Source organism: Beauveria bassiana, assembly GCF_000280675.1.
Source record: "Beauveria bassiana ARSEF 2860 unplaced genomic scaffold BBA_S00057, whole genome shotgun sequence".
NCBI classification, from domain to species: Eukaryota; Fungi; Ascomycota; class Sordariomycetes; order Hypocreales; family Cordycipitaceae; genus Beauveria; species Beauveria bassiana.
Genome location: NW_007930892.1, coordinates 1 through 13,401, shown reverse-complemented (window position 1 = coordinate 13,401; position 13,401 = coordinate 1). Strand labels below are relative to the sequence as shown.

The following is a 13,401-nucleotide window of genomic DNA, read 5'->3' as shown; positions in this document are numbered from 1 at the left end:
GTTGCAGCTTAGTCCCCGCAACGCGTGGAGAGTAAGTAGTCTGCAATCGATCGACAAGCACTTGTCAATCAATTGCAGCTCGATTGATAAACCACAACGCGTGGTGCAGAGTAAGTCATTTGCAATCGATTGACAAACGCTTGCCATCCAGTTACGGCTTAGCCGCCCCCACCCCCAACGAGTGGGCCAGAGCAAGTCATTAGCGATCGATTGACAAGCACTGGTCAAGTCATTTGTAGCTTGGCCCCCGCAACGCGCAAGTCATCTATACAGAGCAAGTCATTTACAATCGAATGACAAGCACTTCTCAGTCAGTCACCACTTGGCCCCCGCAACCGTGGTGCAGAGCTGTTCATTTGGTGCAAAGCAAGCCATTTGCAATCAATTGACAACCATTTACCAGTGACTTGCAGCTAAATCCTGCAACGGGTGGTGCAGAACAATCATTTGCAATTCATTGGCAAGCGCTTGTCAGTCAGTTACGGCTTACCACCCCGCAACCGTGGTGTAGAGCAATCATTTGCAATTCATTGACAAGCGCTTGTCCGTTAATTGACAAGCACTTAACCAGTCGGTCAATTGATAAGCACTTGCCAGTCAATTACGGCTTCCCCCCGCAACGCGTGGTGCAGGATACGTGGTGCAGGATACGTCGTTTGCAATCAATTGACAAGCACTTGTCAGTCGGTTATGGCTTAGCTCCCAGAACGGTGGTGCAGAGTAAGTCATTTGCAATCGATTGACAAGCACTTGGCAATCAGTGGCGGCTCGATTGACTATCACTTGCCAGTCAGTTACGGCTTCCCTCCGCAACGCATGGTGCAGAGGAAGTTATTTGCAATTAATTGACAAGCAGTTGCCATCACGGCTTACCCCCCCCCCCCCTCAAGAACGCGTGGCTCAGAGCAAGCCATTTGCAATCAATTGGCAACCATTTACCAGTGAGTTGCAGCTTAGTCCTCGCAACGCGTGGAGAGTAAGTCGTCTGCAATTGATTGACAAGCACTTGCAAGTCACTGGTAGCTTAATCCCGCGCATGGTGCAGAGTAAGTCATTTGCAATCGATTAACAAACACTTGCCCGTCAGGAACGGCTGACCCCTGCAGCGGCACGCAAAATTGTGCTGTTTGGGGTTTGTTTTTTTTTTCCTCTTCGGAACGGGGTTGGAGTCGGCGTTGCGCCCCTTTCGCCGCCTGCAGCCTGTCACAGATCATTGCGGTGAAAAAGCTTGTAAAGGCTCGTAGACTTGCCGACATGTAAGTGCATCATCCCTGCTGCAGTCTTGTGAAGAGCTTGTTGTCATGTGACAAGTATTCGATGCCGAGCGACAGGGCCACCAGTTTGCGGCCGCACGCTGTGGCAGACGCTTCGTGCCGCTACCCCTGCAGCCTCGTTTGCGCAGACCTCTCCAGTCGCCACATCAAGGGCAACGTCTTCCTGGCACTGGGCGCCGCGTCCACCATGGGGCGCCAAAACCGCTACGAGAGACCCATACGTCCTGCTGGGATGAAGCACAACAGTCGGACCGAGCACCGAGCACCCCTGTCTGTACCTACCTGGCACCACACTACATAGTCTCGGTAGAATATATACCCCCGGTGGACAGTTTTGCAATGAGGCCTTCACTGAACTCTGTGGGCGGCGGCGCCGCGCGCCCAGAATGGAAGTAGGGTGTGAGCGCTGGATTGTCGCGGAGTTCATCTCTCATTTTGTGGTCCGTACGCACCGGTTTTCGCGAGGGCTGCTGAGACCTCCAGAGCCTGGCAGCGGGCTCGCTTCGGCTGCGTCCGGCCAACTGCGGCCGGTGCGCTCGAGGTTGGCGAGCCAGCACGCCATCCACCCGCCAATTCGTCCTCGATGCCTGCGTCGGGGTCAAGGAAGCCAGCGCTAGACTGCAGCTAACAGGCCGAGGTGGGCCCGCACTTCAGCCCATCGTAACCGCCTCCAAGGAGCAGGTGACGAACAACTAAGTAGCCCACGCCGCGAGTGGCCTAACACAACGGACTTCTTCACCGTTCTTACTACGAGCGGCCAGCCCATAGCGCGATCCTGTAACGTGTCTCGAGCGTAGGCAATAGCACCTCACGGCTTTCTTCCGCAGCGTAAACCGATTCGCTCCGAAGCTCAATGCGTCCAGAGAAGAAAAGAAATGGGGGTTGTGGGGGGGCGCGCTACTCTAGCTGCCCACTCTACTTAGTAGGGACTCGGCGAGGCGCAATTTCCGTCTCACCCACTCTCGCGCAGGAGCGCGCTTCATCAACGCCTCTCACTGGTTACCGAGTATCTGGTTAGCGAATCGCAGGATAGAGGCGTACAGAGGCTGCAGCGCACCGGTTCCTTGTGACACAGAGCAAACGTGCAACTTTGGAGAGCAGGCTGCAGACAATGTCTACGCTTCGTACAGCCTTACGCTTATATCGCAGCCGCTGGCTGCCCAGAACATAAGGCACGGCAGCAGCATGACGGTTACGCAGCCGCTGCAGGGTCGGGAAATCTACGATCTCTCTCCCGCGAGCCGTCCGCACCGCTTGTGGCTCTGCGGGTGACAGATCCACTTCTTTACCAAAGTGGCTGGCTTGAAATGGTAGGGCCGGCGCCAGTGCAGTCGACCCATAAAGTTGCTGCCAGGATGGGCGTTTCCGCATAACGAAAAAAAACAAACTAAAAAGGTAATCTCGGACTCGAGTCTGCCGAGCTAGTAAGCGGAGCTTTCGGCCGCGGCGAGAAAACATGACGAGCACTTTACGGCTTGTTGACACTGCGAGCTGAGTTGTGGGCGGCGCGTCACGATACAGTGGCGATGGCGAAGGGGATGAACCGGTCTATGCAGCTGCAAATGTTGCGATATGTCATGCAGTAACTGTTGCAGAAGACGAAGCTGGAGGCGGAGTTGACAACATTTTCCACATCCGGACAGGGTGGTGCAAGTGGCGTACGTGGCTGCGCACGGACCGACTCTTGCCCCTTTCGTCAGCGAGCCCCTGCAGCCTGATAGACGTGATGGCGCTCTCCGGGAGCGCAGGCGTAGTTCGCCAACTCTTGCCCACCAGCTGTGCCCGCCGGCTATATCCACGGCCAAGAGCGTGGAAGCGGTGCACAACGGACAAAAGGCCGAGCGGAAGACCTCCTCGAAAAAAGACACCGCGCCCGTCTGACAACTAAATGACCGTGATGGTTGTCAGTTCGGCTCGACGCGCTGAAGACAGCCCAGCACACCATGAGCGAGCCACCGTGCATTGTTGCAGCGCCCCGGCAGTGGGTTACAGCGGGCGCTTCTACTACTGGAATGCGCCTTCCATGCCTACTAGTCGTGTCGACGAGGGAGGTTTTTGAGCAGGAGCCGGCTGCAAGCGACCGGGGTTCGCGCTCTCTGGTGTGCTCTGTAGCCAACGCTCTGGGTGGCGCCGAAGCCACCACTCTAGCCACCACTTTCAGCTGCCATCTCAGCACTGTCGCCACCGGTGCTCTTGGCCGCTTCGCCCACTGTAAAAGCAATGCATTCGAGGATGGGTGCGTGAGAGGAGGAGTCAGTTGGGAACAATCAGGTTCTGCACATATAGCTAGCGCTCCACAGGCGTGTTGGAGAGGTCCTGGCCGACGAGGTCGTGCTGCAGCTCCCGCGGCGATTCTCTCTGGAATCCCAAGAGCAACGGTCATAGTGTCTGTGCGATGTTGACCCAGCGTACCTAATGATATCCGATGAATAGTATGCATAGCCACCGAACCATGGCGGGTCATGTACAGGAGCCACAACCGACGACCCTTGCCGAATGCGCTCATAATCGTATCGCGCCTGCTAAACCGTACCTGAAGTCAAAATTGGCCCTCGGAGACAAGGGAAAGGGCCGCTCCAGTTCCGTTTTAGCGGAAACGGGCCATGACGGCAAGAGGCCATGGTCGCGATTTTTCCCTGGAAGAGATGCCATTGACAAAGTCTTCAGATTACAAATTTCTGGTTTCGGGTGCAGGCGTAGGCCGATTGTCATTCGAGCTCAACACCGACAGCCCGTCGTCGTCCGAGGCCAGCAATCAATCGGCCAAGCCAATGCCTCCATCGAATCCGCAGGTGCCCTCGGGCGAACGACGCACCCACGACCCAGCACCCCCAGGCGACAAGAAAGCAGAGACGAGGACCTCGCGCACGCCAGCCTACTTGGACTTGCGCGTCGGACGTGTTCTCAGCATCACGAAGCATCCGAGCGCCCGCAAGCTCTACGTCTCGGCGGTGGCCGCTGGTGACATTCCGGGTGACAGGGGCACCTTCCAATACGGAGGGCAGACGTGCCGAACCGTGTGCTCTGGGCTGAACGGGCTGGTACCTCTGGAGGAGCTACAGGATCGCAAGGTTGTCGTCGTGGGGAACGTCAAGCATGTGGGCATGTGCGGTATCGTGTCCACCGCCATGTTCTTCGCTGCCGTCTCCGACGCGGAGGATGAGGGGCACCGCCGGTGCGTCGTGGAGATGGTCGATCCTCCCGCGGACTCGAAAGCCGGTGACCGTGTCTTCTTCCAAAACTGGGAGGGCACACCTAGGGAGCAAATCAGCACGCAGAAAAGGGTCTGGAAGTCCGTGCAGCCCGGTTTCAGGACGACGGATGATCTCGAGATAGAATTCTCGCCTCGCCTCGCGCGTCTCGACGGCCGACCCGGCAAGTTGGTCACGGACAAGGGCGCGGCGTGTACCGTTCGTAGCCTGAGGGGAGCCGCTGTCCGGTGAAGATCCGGCAGCAGTGACTCGATCGTCCGCGTTTCGAGTTCTGGCCACCGTAGTTTGACGCTCGGCCAAGGCTGTCTCGTACCGTCGCTCGCGAGGCTGTCACGGGTTGCATTGAGGGAGAGTCATCTAATCACGGGCAGTGAAGGAAGTGAGTAGATAGATGAATAGCATTCAACCTACAATTTAACTACGTCGAGCCTCTGGCTCCTCTCTGCCTTTGTCCCCACCGTAGTGCACATTCAGCTATGCGAGACGTCGACTCGGGCTTCCGCGGCCCGCGACTGCTGCAGCGCTTTCTTGAACCGGGAAGAGATGGTCAAGCTAGCAGCGTAGATGACGGCCCTGAAGCAAGCACCATCCGCCGCCTCGCCGAAGCCGCGCTCCAGAGCGTCCCGCACGAACGGCCAACGGACGAACCCCAGCTCTCGGATCGACTCTCCAGTCAGAATCCGCCGGAACATGAGATGAAGCGGACCACCCTTAGCCCATCGGATCGGCGCGAGAAACATGACCTTTCTGCGTCTGTACATGTCGTCCGACACGAACGGTCGCACCGCCTCCCGCAGAATCCATTTTTCGGTGACCGATCGAAGACCAGAGCCCGAGCTCTTCCACCAGTAATCATCTGCGTTGCCCCGCGAGCGGCCCCGGCTCTCGTCTGGCGAGTATCGCATCTTCACGCCGGGCGGCAGCGCGTTGACATGCTCCGCGAGGCGGTGGTCGAGAAAGGGCGGCCGCCCCTCGACGCTGTTCCTCATCTCAGACCGGTCCCCGAGCCCGGTCAGGATGGTGTTGGGCAGCAGCGTCTTCGCCCACATGTACAGCGACTTGTGCAGCGGCTGCCAGCTCTCCATCGCGTCCTTGCCGGCAAAGAAGGACCGGAGCCTCGAGCCCGGCACGGATTCCCGGTCGGCGAGCACCCAGTCGGCAAAGATTCGGCCCTGCGGGAACAGGGAGAGCACCGCGGGAAGAGTCATGCCCCTCTTCAGTTCCGATTCCGGCTGCGCGCCCATCGCCAGGCCGTGGGGTCTGACCATGTCCGTCATTTCAGAGATCACGCGTGACTGCAGCGCCAGCCGGTCCTCGTCGGCCAGGACGGAATCGGCCAAGGCGGGATCGGCCACGCTGCGGTCCGCCTCTTGCAGGAAATCGGCGGTAAAGTACGAGTACCCCGCAAAGTGCTCGTCGGATCCTTCCCCGGACAGCACAGACTTGATCCCGTATTTGCGTGGCAGGCTCGACAGCACGGATTTGGCCGTAGTGTTCAGGTCGAAAATGTGGTGCTCGGTGTGGTATATCGAGTCCTCGAAGTTGTCGGCAAGCCTCTGCTCATCCATCTCCAGCCTGTGACACTCGACCTGCAGTCCGAACCTCTCGCTGAGCCAATTCACCGTGCTCGCCGCGACGTCTGGCGGAGCAGGGGGTCCGTAGGTTAGCACGTGTACATTTGGGCAGGGCGCGACGGCCGCCGCTCACCTGATTCATCATACGTGGCATCGGTATAGCCGACAGTGAAGCACTTGATTCTGGGCGGCCGGCCGACAACCTCCGCGCCGCCGCCGCCCAATTTCACGTTCTCGCGACTCACGAGATGCGCCACTATGCCGGCGACGGCAGAGGAGTCGATGCCCCCGGAGAGGTAGAGACCCATGGGGACGTCTGCCCGCAGGCGGACGCGTACGGCGTCGACCAGCTTTTCACGGACATCCTCAATCATCCTAGCGACAGGCACCTCGTTGCCCTTCCCTTGGCGGTCCGTTGCCGAGTTGGTGGCATACTGCTGGTCCCAGTACGGCTTGGTGCGCAGGTCCGCCCTCGCGGATCCCGGCCCGATCTCCATCCAGTGGCCTGGTGCAAGCTTCTGCACGCCCTGAAACATGGTCCTGTCGTCTGCCAGCCAGCCAGACGTAGCTATGCTGTCGACGTCCCACTCCGGGACCCAGCCCAAGGCGAGGAACGCCTTCGCTTCGGCCGCGAACAGGATCCGCCCTTGCTGCGTAGTCCAGGAGAGCGGCTTGATGCCGAACCTGTCCCTCGCGGCAATGATCTTCTCCATAACGCCCCTGGCATCGACGATCACGAAGGAGAACTCCCCGCACAGATGTCGGAAGAGCCCCGGCGCGCCGTGGACGACGTAGAGGGCCAGGACAAGCTCACTGTCGCTGCGGCCGCCAAACTCGTACCCAGCGTCCTCGCAGTGCCGGCGAAGCTCGTCGTACTCATAAATCTCTCCGATCACCACCGCGTGGATCTTTTCCGCTGCGTCGTGCAGCGGCTGAGATCCGGACGACGAGGTGTCGTTGATGGCAAGCCGGCAGTGTCCAAGGCCAACTGTGGCATCCGCGTTGACCCACACGTCACGGCCATCCGGGCCCCGATGCTGGATCAGTTCAAGAGCCTTTGCTAGCTGCTGTTGTAGTTCGGAGCGTTCGAGACGAAAATGATTGGCCTTTGTGCCGTTCTCACCGTACGTAGGAGACGCAGGTCGGCTCCAAGACGGGTCGACCGCCCCGGTGGGAGTGTACACTGCCACGAAACCACACATCGCTGCTGGAGAGAATGGTTCGAAGATGAGTCGGGCGGTTCCCTGTGGTGGCGGGATGTGATTGATCCGGTCGAATCCCTCTGACAGGCATGATAGCTGTGCTGCCCGGAGCGGGAGGCGCAAGCATAATATCATGGGGTTTCCGCTCCCGGCGTGTAGGGACTCTATGCTGTTCGTACCGCCACTCACCCCCCCCCCCCCCCCCCGGCGATGTGTTTGTCATGGGTGAGTAGCCAAATCTGGCCACGGATGGCGGCAGCGGCATGGCTGTCGAGCACGCGGCGATCTTGAAGGGCCCGAAACGGCTCCCGCCACTGGCTCCATCGGCAGCAGACAAAAAAGCGGCCGTGTAATACGCGACGGGTTCACACACGGAGCAATCAGAAACGACCACCGGCTCAAGGTGTCGTTGCACTATACGACCCGCGTGTGCTGTCGCGCCAAGCTTCCGCGCCACGGTCACGGCAGCGTCTCAACACTCTCAGCATGGCCAGTACGGTGGATATGGCCAACGCGGCCAAGACGACCAGCACGGCGGGGCCGAACCACGCTGCGCCGGAGACCCCCTCCTCACCGGGTGGTCACGACCCGAAGACGGGCTTCGACGCTCGGGAGAAGCTCCGAAAACCTCTCAAGTTCCATCTTGCTTTCTTTTCCATACTGCTGATGGTCTTGATCGTCTCCATCGACGCCACGGCGCTGGCGGTTGTCATACCGGTGAGTGACCAGCCCCGCCGGCCGCGGCGCAAGCAGCCCGCTGCCTCGGCTGACGCAGCTCCCAGATCATAGCAGAAGAGCTTGACGAAACGTACCTGGAGGCTTTCTGGGCGAATGCCTCGTTTCTGCTGGTCGTCACCGTTGTGCTGCCCGTGTACACGGGTCTCTCGGAGGTGATCGGCCGCAAGATACCGCTCTACGTTGCCTTCTTCCTCTTCCCGGCCGGGTCTGTCGTCTTCGCGACCGCGCAGTCTCTCCCGGTCGTGATCCTCGCTCGCGCGCTGCAGGGGTCCGGGTGCGGAGGCATCGACGTCCTGAACGAGATCCTCGTGGCCGACATCACCACCCTGCGAGAACGGGCCTTCTACATCGGCCTCGTCTCCATCCCGTTCGCGTTGGGGAGCGTCCTCGGCCCCGTCGTGGGCGCCCTGCTCGGCGAGTTTGCGTCCTGGCGGTGGATCGGCTGGCTGAATCTGCCCCTCGTCGCTCTCTGCCTTCCGCTGTCAGTCTTCTGCCTCACGTTGAAGCCGCTCGAGGGCGATCTCCTGCCGCGGCTCGCAGGTTTCGACTGGTGCGGCCTCGCTCTGCTCGTCGTCGGCGCCGTCTCCTTGATGCTGCCCCTGAGCTGTGCGGGCGCCATGTACCCGGGTGATTCGTGGAGGACGCTGCTCCCGCTCGTCGTCGGCGTCGCTGTTTTGGGCGCGTTCGCGTGGCACGAGTTGAGAGCCGCCCAGCCCATCCTCCCCTACCGCCTCTTCCGCGCCCGCACGGCCGCCGGCGCGCTGGCTCTCAGCTTCGTGCACGGGATGGTTTTCTACACGCTCATCTTCCACCTGCCTCTGCTTTTCCAGTCCGTCAGGCTGGAGACGCCTCTTCGGTCGTCCGTGTCCCTCCTTCCTTTCTACACGCTTCTGATGGCATCCACGGGCATCGCGGCCGTCGTGATCGAGCGGACGCGCCGCTACGTCTGGGCGGTCAGGCTGTCGTGGCTGATTCCGAGCCTCGGCCTCGGTCTCTGCACGCTGTGGGGGCCGCACACGAGCCTCGCCCAGACAGTCGGCTTCGAGGCCATGGTGGCGGTCGGGCTTGGCTCCTTGTTCACCGCCCTGCCGATCATGACGCAGGCCAGCACGGAGCCCGACGCTCACGGCCACGCAGTGGGCATCCTGGTTTCTTTCCGGCTGTTCGGCGCGTCCGTGGGGCTCGCCGTTTCCGTCGCCGCGTTCGGCAACCAGTTCAGCACCTCGGTCGCTATCCTCGGCGCCCTGCCGCCCGCGCTTCGCCTTCTGTTGCAGGATAACCAGGCCTTGGGCGCGATACCGCGACTGACCGGGTTGGACCTCTCGCCAGCCGAGCTGGTCGATATCCTGGCCGCGTACGAGCAGTCGTTCCGTGCTGTGTTTTTCGTCCTGACCGGCCTGAGCTGCGTCGGGTTCCTCCTGACACTGCTCGCTTCTGAAGCGTCTATCGAGTGGGATGAAGCCGGCAAACAGGAGTTCATAGTATAGGCGGGCGCTAGGGCGGCGTGTCCGCTGCAGCATTCGTGTCCACGCCTGGCAGGGTAGCCGTACAGGATGTGCTGCACGGCCGCGATGATGGCGGCACTTGAGTCAAATTGAAGGGAGACAAGATAAGGAGAATGAGATGGCTATCTACTAATCACTATTCGGGTTGTCACGACTTTCTTTTGTGCTGCCCTCGTATCTCGGTCACAAAACAGCGATGCCCGCCACGTACTTCCGCCCATTCTTAGAGCGCCTTACGCGCCAACGTCTCATGAGTGATGCCGGCACGAGACGGGCCGGCGAAGAAGCACGCCCTTTGTCCCAACAGTTGCCAAGCGGAGAGCACCATAGCATGAAGCTCCCGCTTGCCATTCGGGCATGTTGGTACTAATTGATGATCTACGCCTATTCAAGAATGGCGTTAGCCCTATTTCAATCTATAATCAATTGAATACATTCATTCATTGTTTTATTACGCCCGGTGGCTTCCAGCCAATAGGGCTCACTAGCTGTTCATAGGTACATTTCTGGCCACTCGCCTCATCCATTCCACTTCATCCCTGTCGTTCTCTGTTCTCTTCACTTCGTCTTTTCATCCCCAGCATCCAACATTCCGCGTGATTTGTTATCACTGACTAACTAGCTTGAGGGCTATTCCCCAAGTGTTCGGCGTCCTATCTACAGCAACCGAAGCGTCGCTAGTCATGCTCACCGTGGACGTGGTTTCATGGTCTGATAAAAAGCCCTTTTGTACTGATTCGCCTGTCAATTGTCGAAACGTCCTGTGGCCAGTGTGAACTGTATCGTCGCTCGGATTGCTCCCATGTTTGGTTTCCATTTCGGTCCGTCTGATGCCGATTTTCCCCCTAGTCGGTACGACAAATCGTTCCATCTCGTGCTTGTGCAAGCTCGTAACTCTTTTCGCTGTTCATCCCATTGCGGGCACTGTAAAAGAAAATGTTTGACCGTTTCTTTCGCCTGCCCACAAGCGCATTGCTCCGAAGGTACTGCTTTGATACGATGGAGATAACCGTTCAGTTTTGCCATGTCTGTCCTCAGCTGGGCAAGCGTTGAGCGCTGCCTCCATGACCACTCCTCATAAATCTCGCGCGTGTGGCTCCCAGGTAGCGCCACATCTATTTTCTTGGAGAACCGTCCAACTCCTTCAGGTATGCATCGTTCACTTCTAAGGTTTCTTCGCTCGTTGTTCAACGTCGTGCTCTTCATCACTGGGAATGGAACCTCAGGTACAGCGCCCTGCTGCGTAGCCACTTTTGCCTGTCTTTTGGCCGCCTGCAACAGCTTGTTCTTGCTCGGCGAGTCCCATCCTACAGAAACGATGTTTTCTTTCCCAACCAGCTTCTCTACCGAGTCGTAGATGCATGTGATAAATCCTTGTCCCGATTGCTGACAGGGCCGACTCAATGCTGCCACCACTCCCTTGTTGCGCGAGAAAACTGCAATATTCTGGCGATTGCTGTCGGGTAGCTTCCGTAATGCATATGCTATAGCCGCCAGCTCTCCTGAAAACGGATTCTGCTCTGCTCTCGGCCCAAGCGTGAAAGAGAAGACCTTCTGCTCGGACTGACTGCGTTCCATATTCCTGCTGTGAATGACTCCACCAACTACCACCATGCCGTTCCTCGCCGAGCTGCTCACCGCAACAGCTAGTGTCCACCCTGCGCATACTTCATCGGCCGGTTTGTCCATCACTGTCTTCAGGCGGGCCCTCCAAGGTTCCACCAGAACCGGGGTGATGGTCTCCATCTGCCAGAGTGGTAAGCCTTTCAACCTTTCCGCCACCTGGTGCAGAGGTGATCGAAAGCGCGTATAGAACTTTTTAATCCGTTTCGTAATTCTGCTGAGTGGATTCGTTCCGGGCAGAGTATGTACCGCTATCCACATCTTGATCGCCCGCTTCCAGAACCGCTCCCGCGCGCTCACAATGTGTGCTTCCGCCTCCGCCACGGATGTTGCTACGGTCATGAATGTGCCCACGATAGCTTGCGCTCCCGCTCTCTGGACGCGATTGATTTGTCCCATTAGCTTGTCCTTGTAGGCGTGCATCCAGACATTGGAAGCATAGTCGACTACTGGAGTCACGGTGACTGCAAACAACTGCCTTGCCGTTCTTGCTGACAATCCTCGCAGTCTTTTCAATTCCATAGCTGCTTCCATGGCCTTTGACGCGGCTTCTGGAATATGTTGTTGAAATTTAAGCCGAGCGTCCATGATCACGCCTAAGATCTTAGTATGTTCTTTGGGCTCCACCGACTGTCCTTTGATCACGATGGGCGTTGTGTCGGCTTTGCGCGCGTTCCGAGTAAAGTGCATGACTGCCGTTTTCTTCGCGTTGAACGTCGCTCCGCTCCGTCGTTCCCAATTGAATACAGTACAGAGAAAAGCGAAACCAATCTCCCTTTTTTTGGTTCACTAAGAATAGTAGCTGGCAGCCATTCTAAGCCGCCGTGAAGCGCTGCGAAGTACCCACTTGCTATTTGAGGCTTTAGGCAGTCGAAATAAGCAGTCGATTTTGGCTGTTACCTCGTGCACATCCACACTAGTTATAACTCCTGTGTGGCAGAATCAGCTTCGGGCGATGCAGAAGGAAGAGGCTACCATAACTAGAGTTCTTTCTGGGGTATCAGTCATATATTCCGTCTCTGCTTCCACGTCTTAGCTCTTGCTCGGAAACATCACGGCGCAAAGTTGTGCTCAACAGCCCGAAGTGACCGATATGTGGCAGTGCTTGCCACGCCAATCCGTCTGATGGGGCGACAGAGGACAGGCGATCTACAAGAGACTTCACGGTAGCATTTGGAGGCGCAAGGACCATGAGCTCGAATCTGCGTAGATGATGCAGTAACGACGGCGCGCCACCTCGGCGGATGAAAACAGAGAACCTGTGGCGGCCTCAAACAGCTGCGAGACGGCGCTTTCGAGGCCGCACTACCCGGGAGCGGGGCAGTAGCAATCGAGATCCGACGGCTCCCTGCGCGTCTGCGCCCATCATTGCTATCTCGCAACAGTCGGCTCTAAGCGACGCAGAAAATGGGCAGTCTGCTGACGGTCTAGAGCAGCTTGCCAAGGAAGATACTGCGGGCCCACTAATTCAAACTGGTCAGGCGTACCACGAGCCGGGTGACGCGGTGGTAGAAAGTGACCTTTGTGCTAACCACCAGCCCTGCGACACTGGCAAGGAGGTCCGAAAGACGCTGCTGGCACAAGGGCACGCCCCGGCCCTCGACACCCGCGCAGGCTGCTTTGCGCTTTGCACATTTCTCACGCGGAGTAGTATTATAGATTTCGACCGCGTAATTTGACTCATATTTACCCAGGAACAGTCATCGGAGCGCAGCGTGGCGCCTGTGTGCTTCAATGGTACGGATGGCTGCTGGCGCTGGGGTTGCGCCGCTGTCGACCGTGATTGTCACGTCTCTACATACACTGGTTCTGCGTCGCAATGATGACTCAGGCACCGCACCGGGACGATCAATATAGGACTAAGAATAGCTATTCGTTGCATATTTACGGCACGTTCTGGCATTGCATGGCCTCATCGCTTCTCATGCTGAACTCGTATGCTACTACCCTACATCGTGCGTCAGCCCGGTCGGGTCGAGATCTAATATCTTTCATCTACATCACAGGGTACGCCATATCTTGTGTTTTTTAGAACAGAAAGATAGTGGAATAAACCGTCATAAATTTGCACAAATTCTCGAAGCACACGCCGAACGGCATGGCGCCTGCGCCACCAGATGCCGCTAGCGCTGGTGATGCGCCGCGGCGTGACAACTCCTCGAACCCCAACCCGTTGGAAGGCCCGCAGAGATTGATCACGCGCGACAGCATCCCACTGCGCACTCGACCCTTCACTGAGAGCAGTAGCCCGATACGACAGCAGTCCGTACGAT

The 13,401-nt window shown here is 58.2% G+C and overlaps 4 protein-coding genes across 4 annotated transcripts; 2 read left to right on the top strand and 2 right to left on the bottom strand.

Annotated features, from left to right (window-relative positions):
* Positions 1-3,919: 3,919 nt before the first annotated feature.
* Positions 3,920-4,717, top strand: BBA_09528 (GU4 nucleic-binding protein; the record flags this gene model as incomplete). The annotated part of the gene is made up of 1 exon (XM_008604625.1): positions 3,920-4,717. One exon carries the CDS (start codon positions 3,920-3,922, stop codon positions 4,715-4,717), a length of 798 nt encoding a protein of 265 aa, XP_008602847.1.
* A 239-nt stretch (positions 4,718-4,956) lies between these two features.
* On the bottom strand, positions 4,957-7,397 carry BBA_09527 (asparagine synthetase; the record flags this gene model as incomplete). Its single annotated transcript, XM_008604624.1, has 2 exons — positions 4,957-6,125; positions 6,194-7,397. The coding sequence occupies 2 exons, from the start codon at positions 7,395-7,397 to the stop codon at positions 4,957-4,959; spliced, it is 2,373 nt and encodes a 790-aa protein (XP_008602846.1).
* A 351-nt stretch (positions 7,398-7,748) lies between these two features.
* BBA_09526 (MFS transporter) lies at positions 7,749-9,487 on the top strand (the record flags this gene model as incomplete). Its single annotated transcript, XM_008604623.1, has 2 exons — positions 7,749-7,979; positions 8,045-9,487. The coding sequence occupies 2 exons, from the start codon at positions 7,749-7,751 to the stop codon at positions 9,485-9,487; spliced, it is 1,674 nt and encodes a 557-aa protein (XP_008602845.1).
* A 762-nt stretch (positions 9,488-10,249) lies between these two features.
* On the bottom strand, positions 10,250-11,818 carry BBA_09525 (reverse transcriptase; the record flags this gene model as incomplete). The annotated part of the gene is made up of 1 exon (XM_008604622.1): positions 10,250-11,818. One exon carries the CDS (start codon positions 11,816-11,818, stop codon positions 10,250-10,252), a length of 1,569 nt encoding a protein of 522 aa, XP_008602844.1.
* Positions 11,819-13,401: the final 1,583 nt, after the last annotated feature.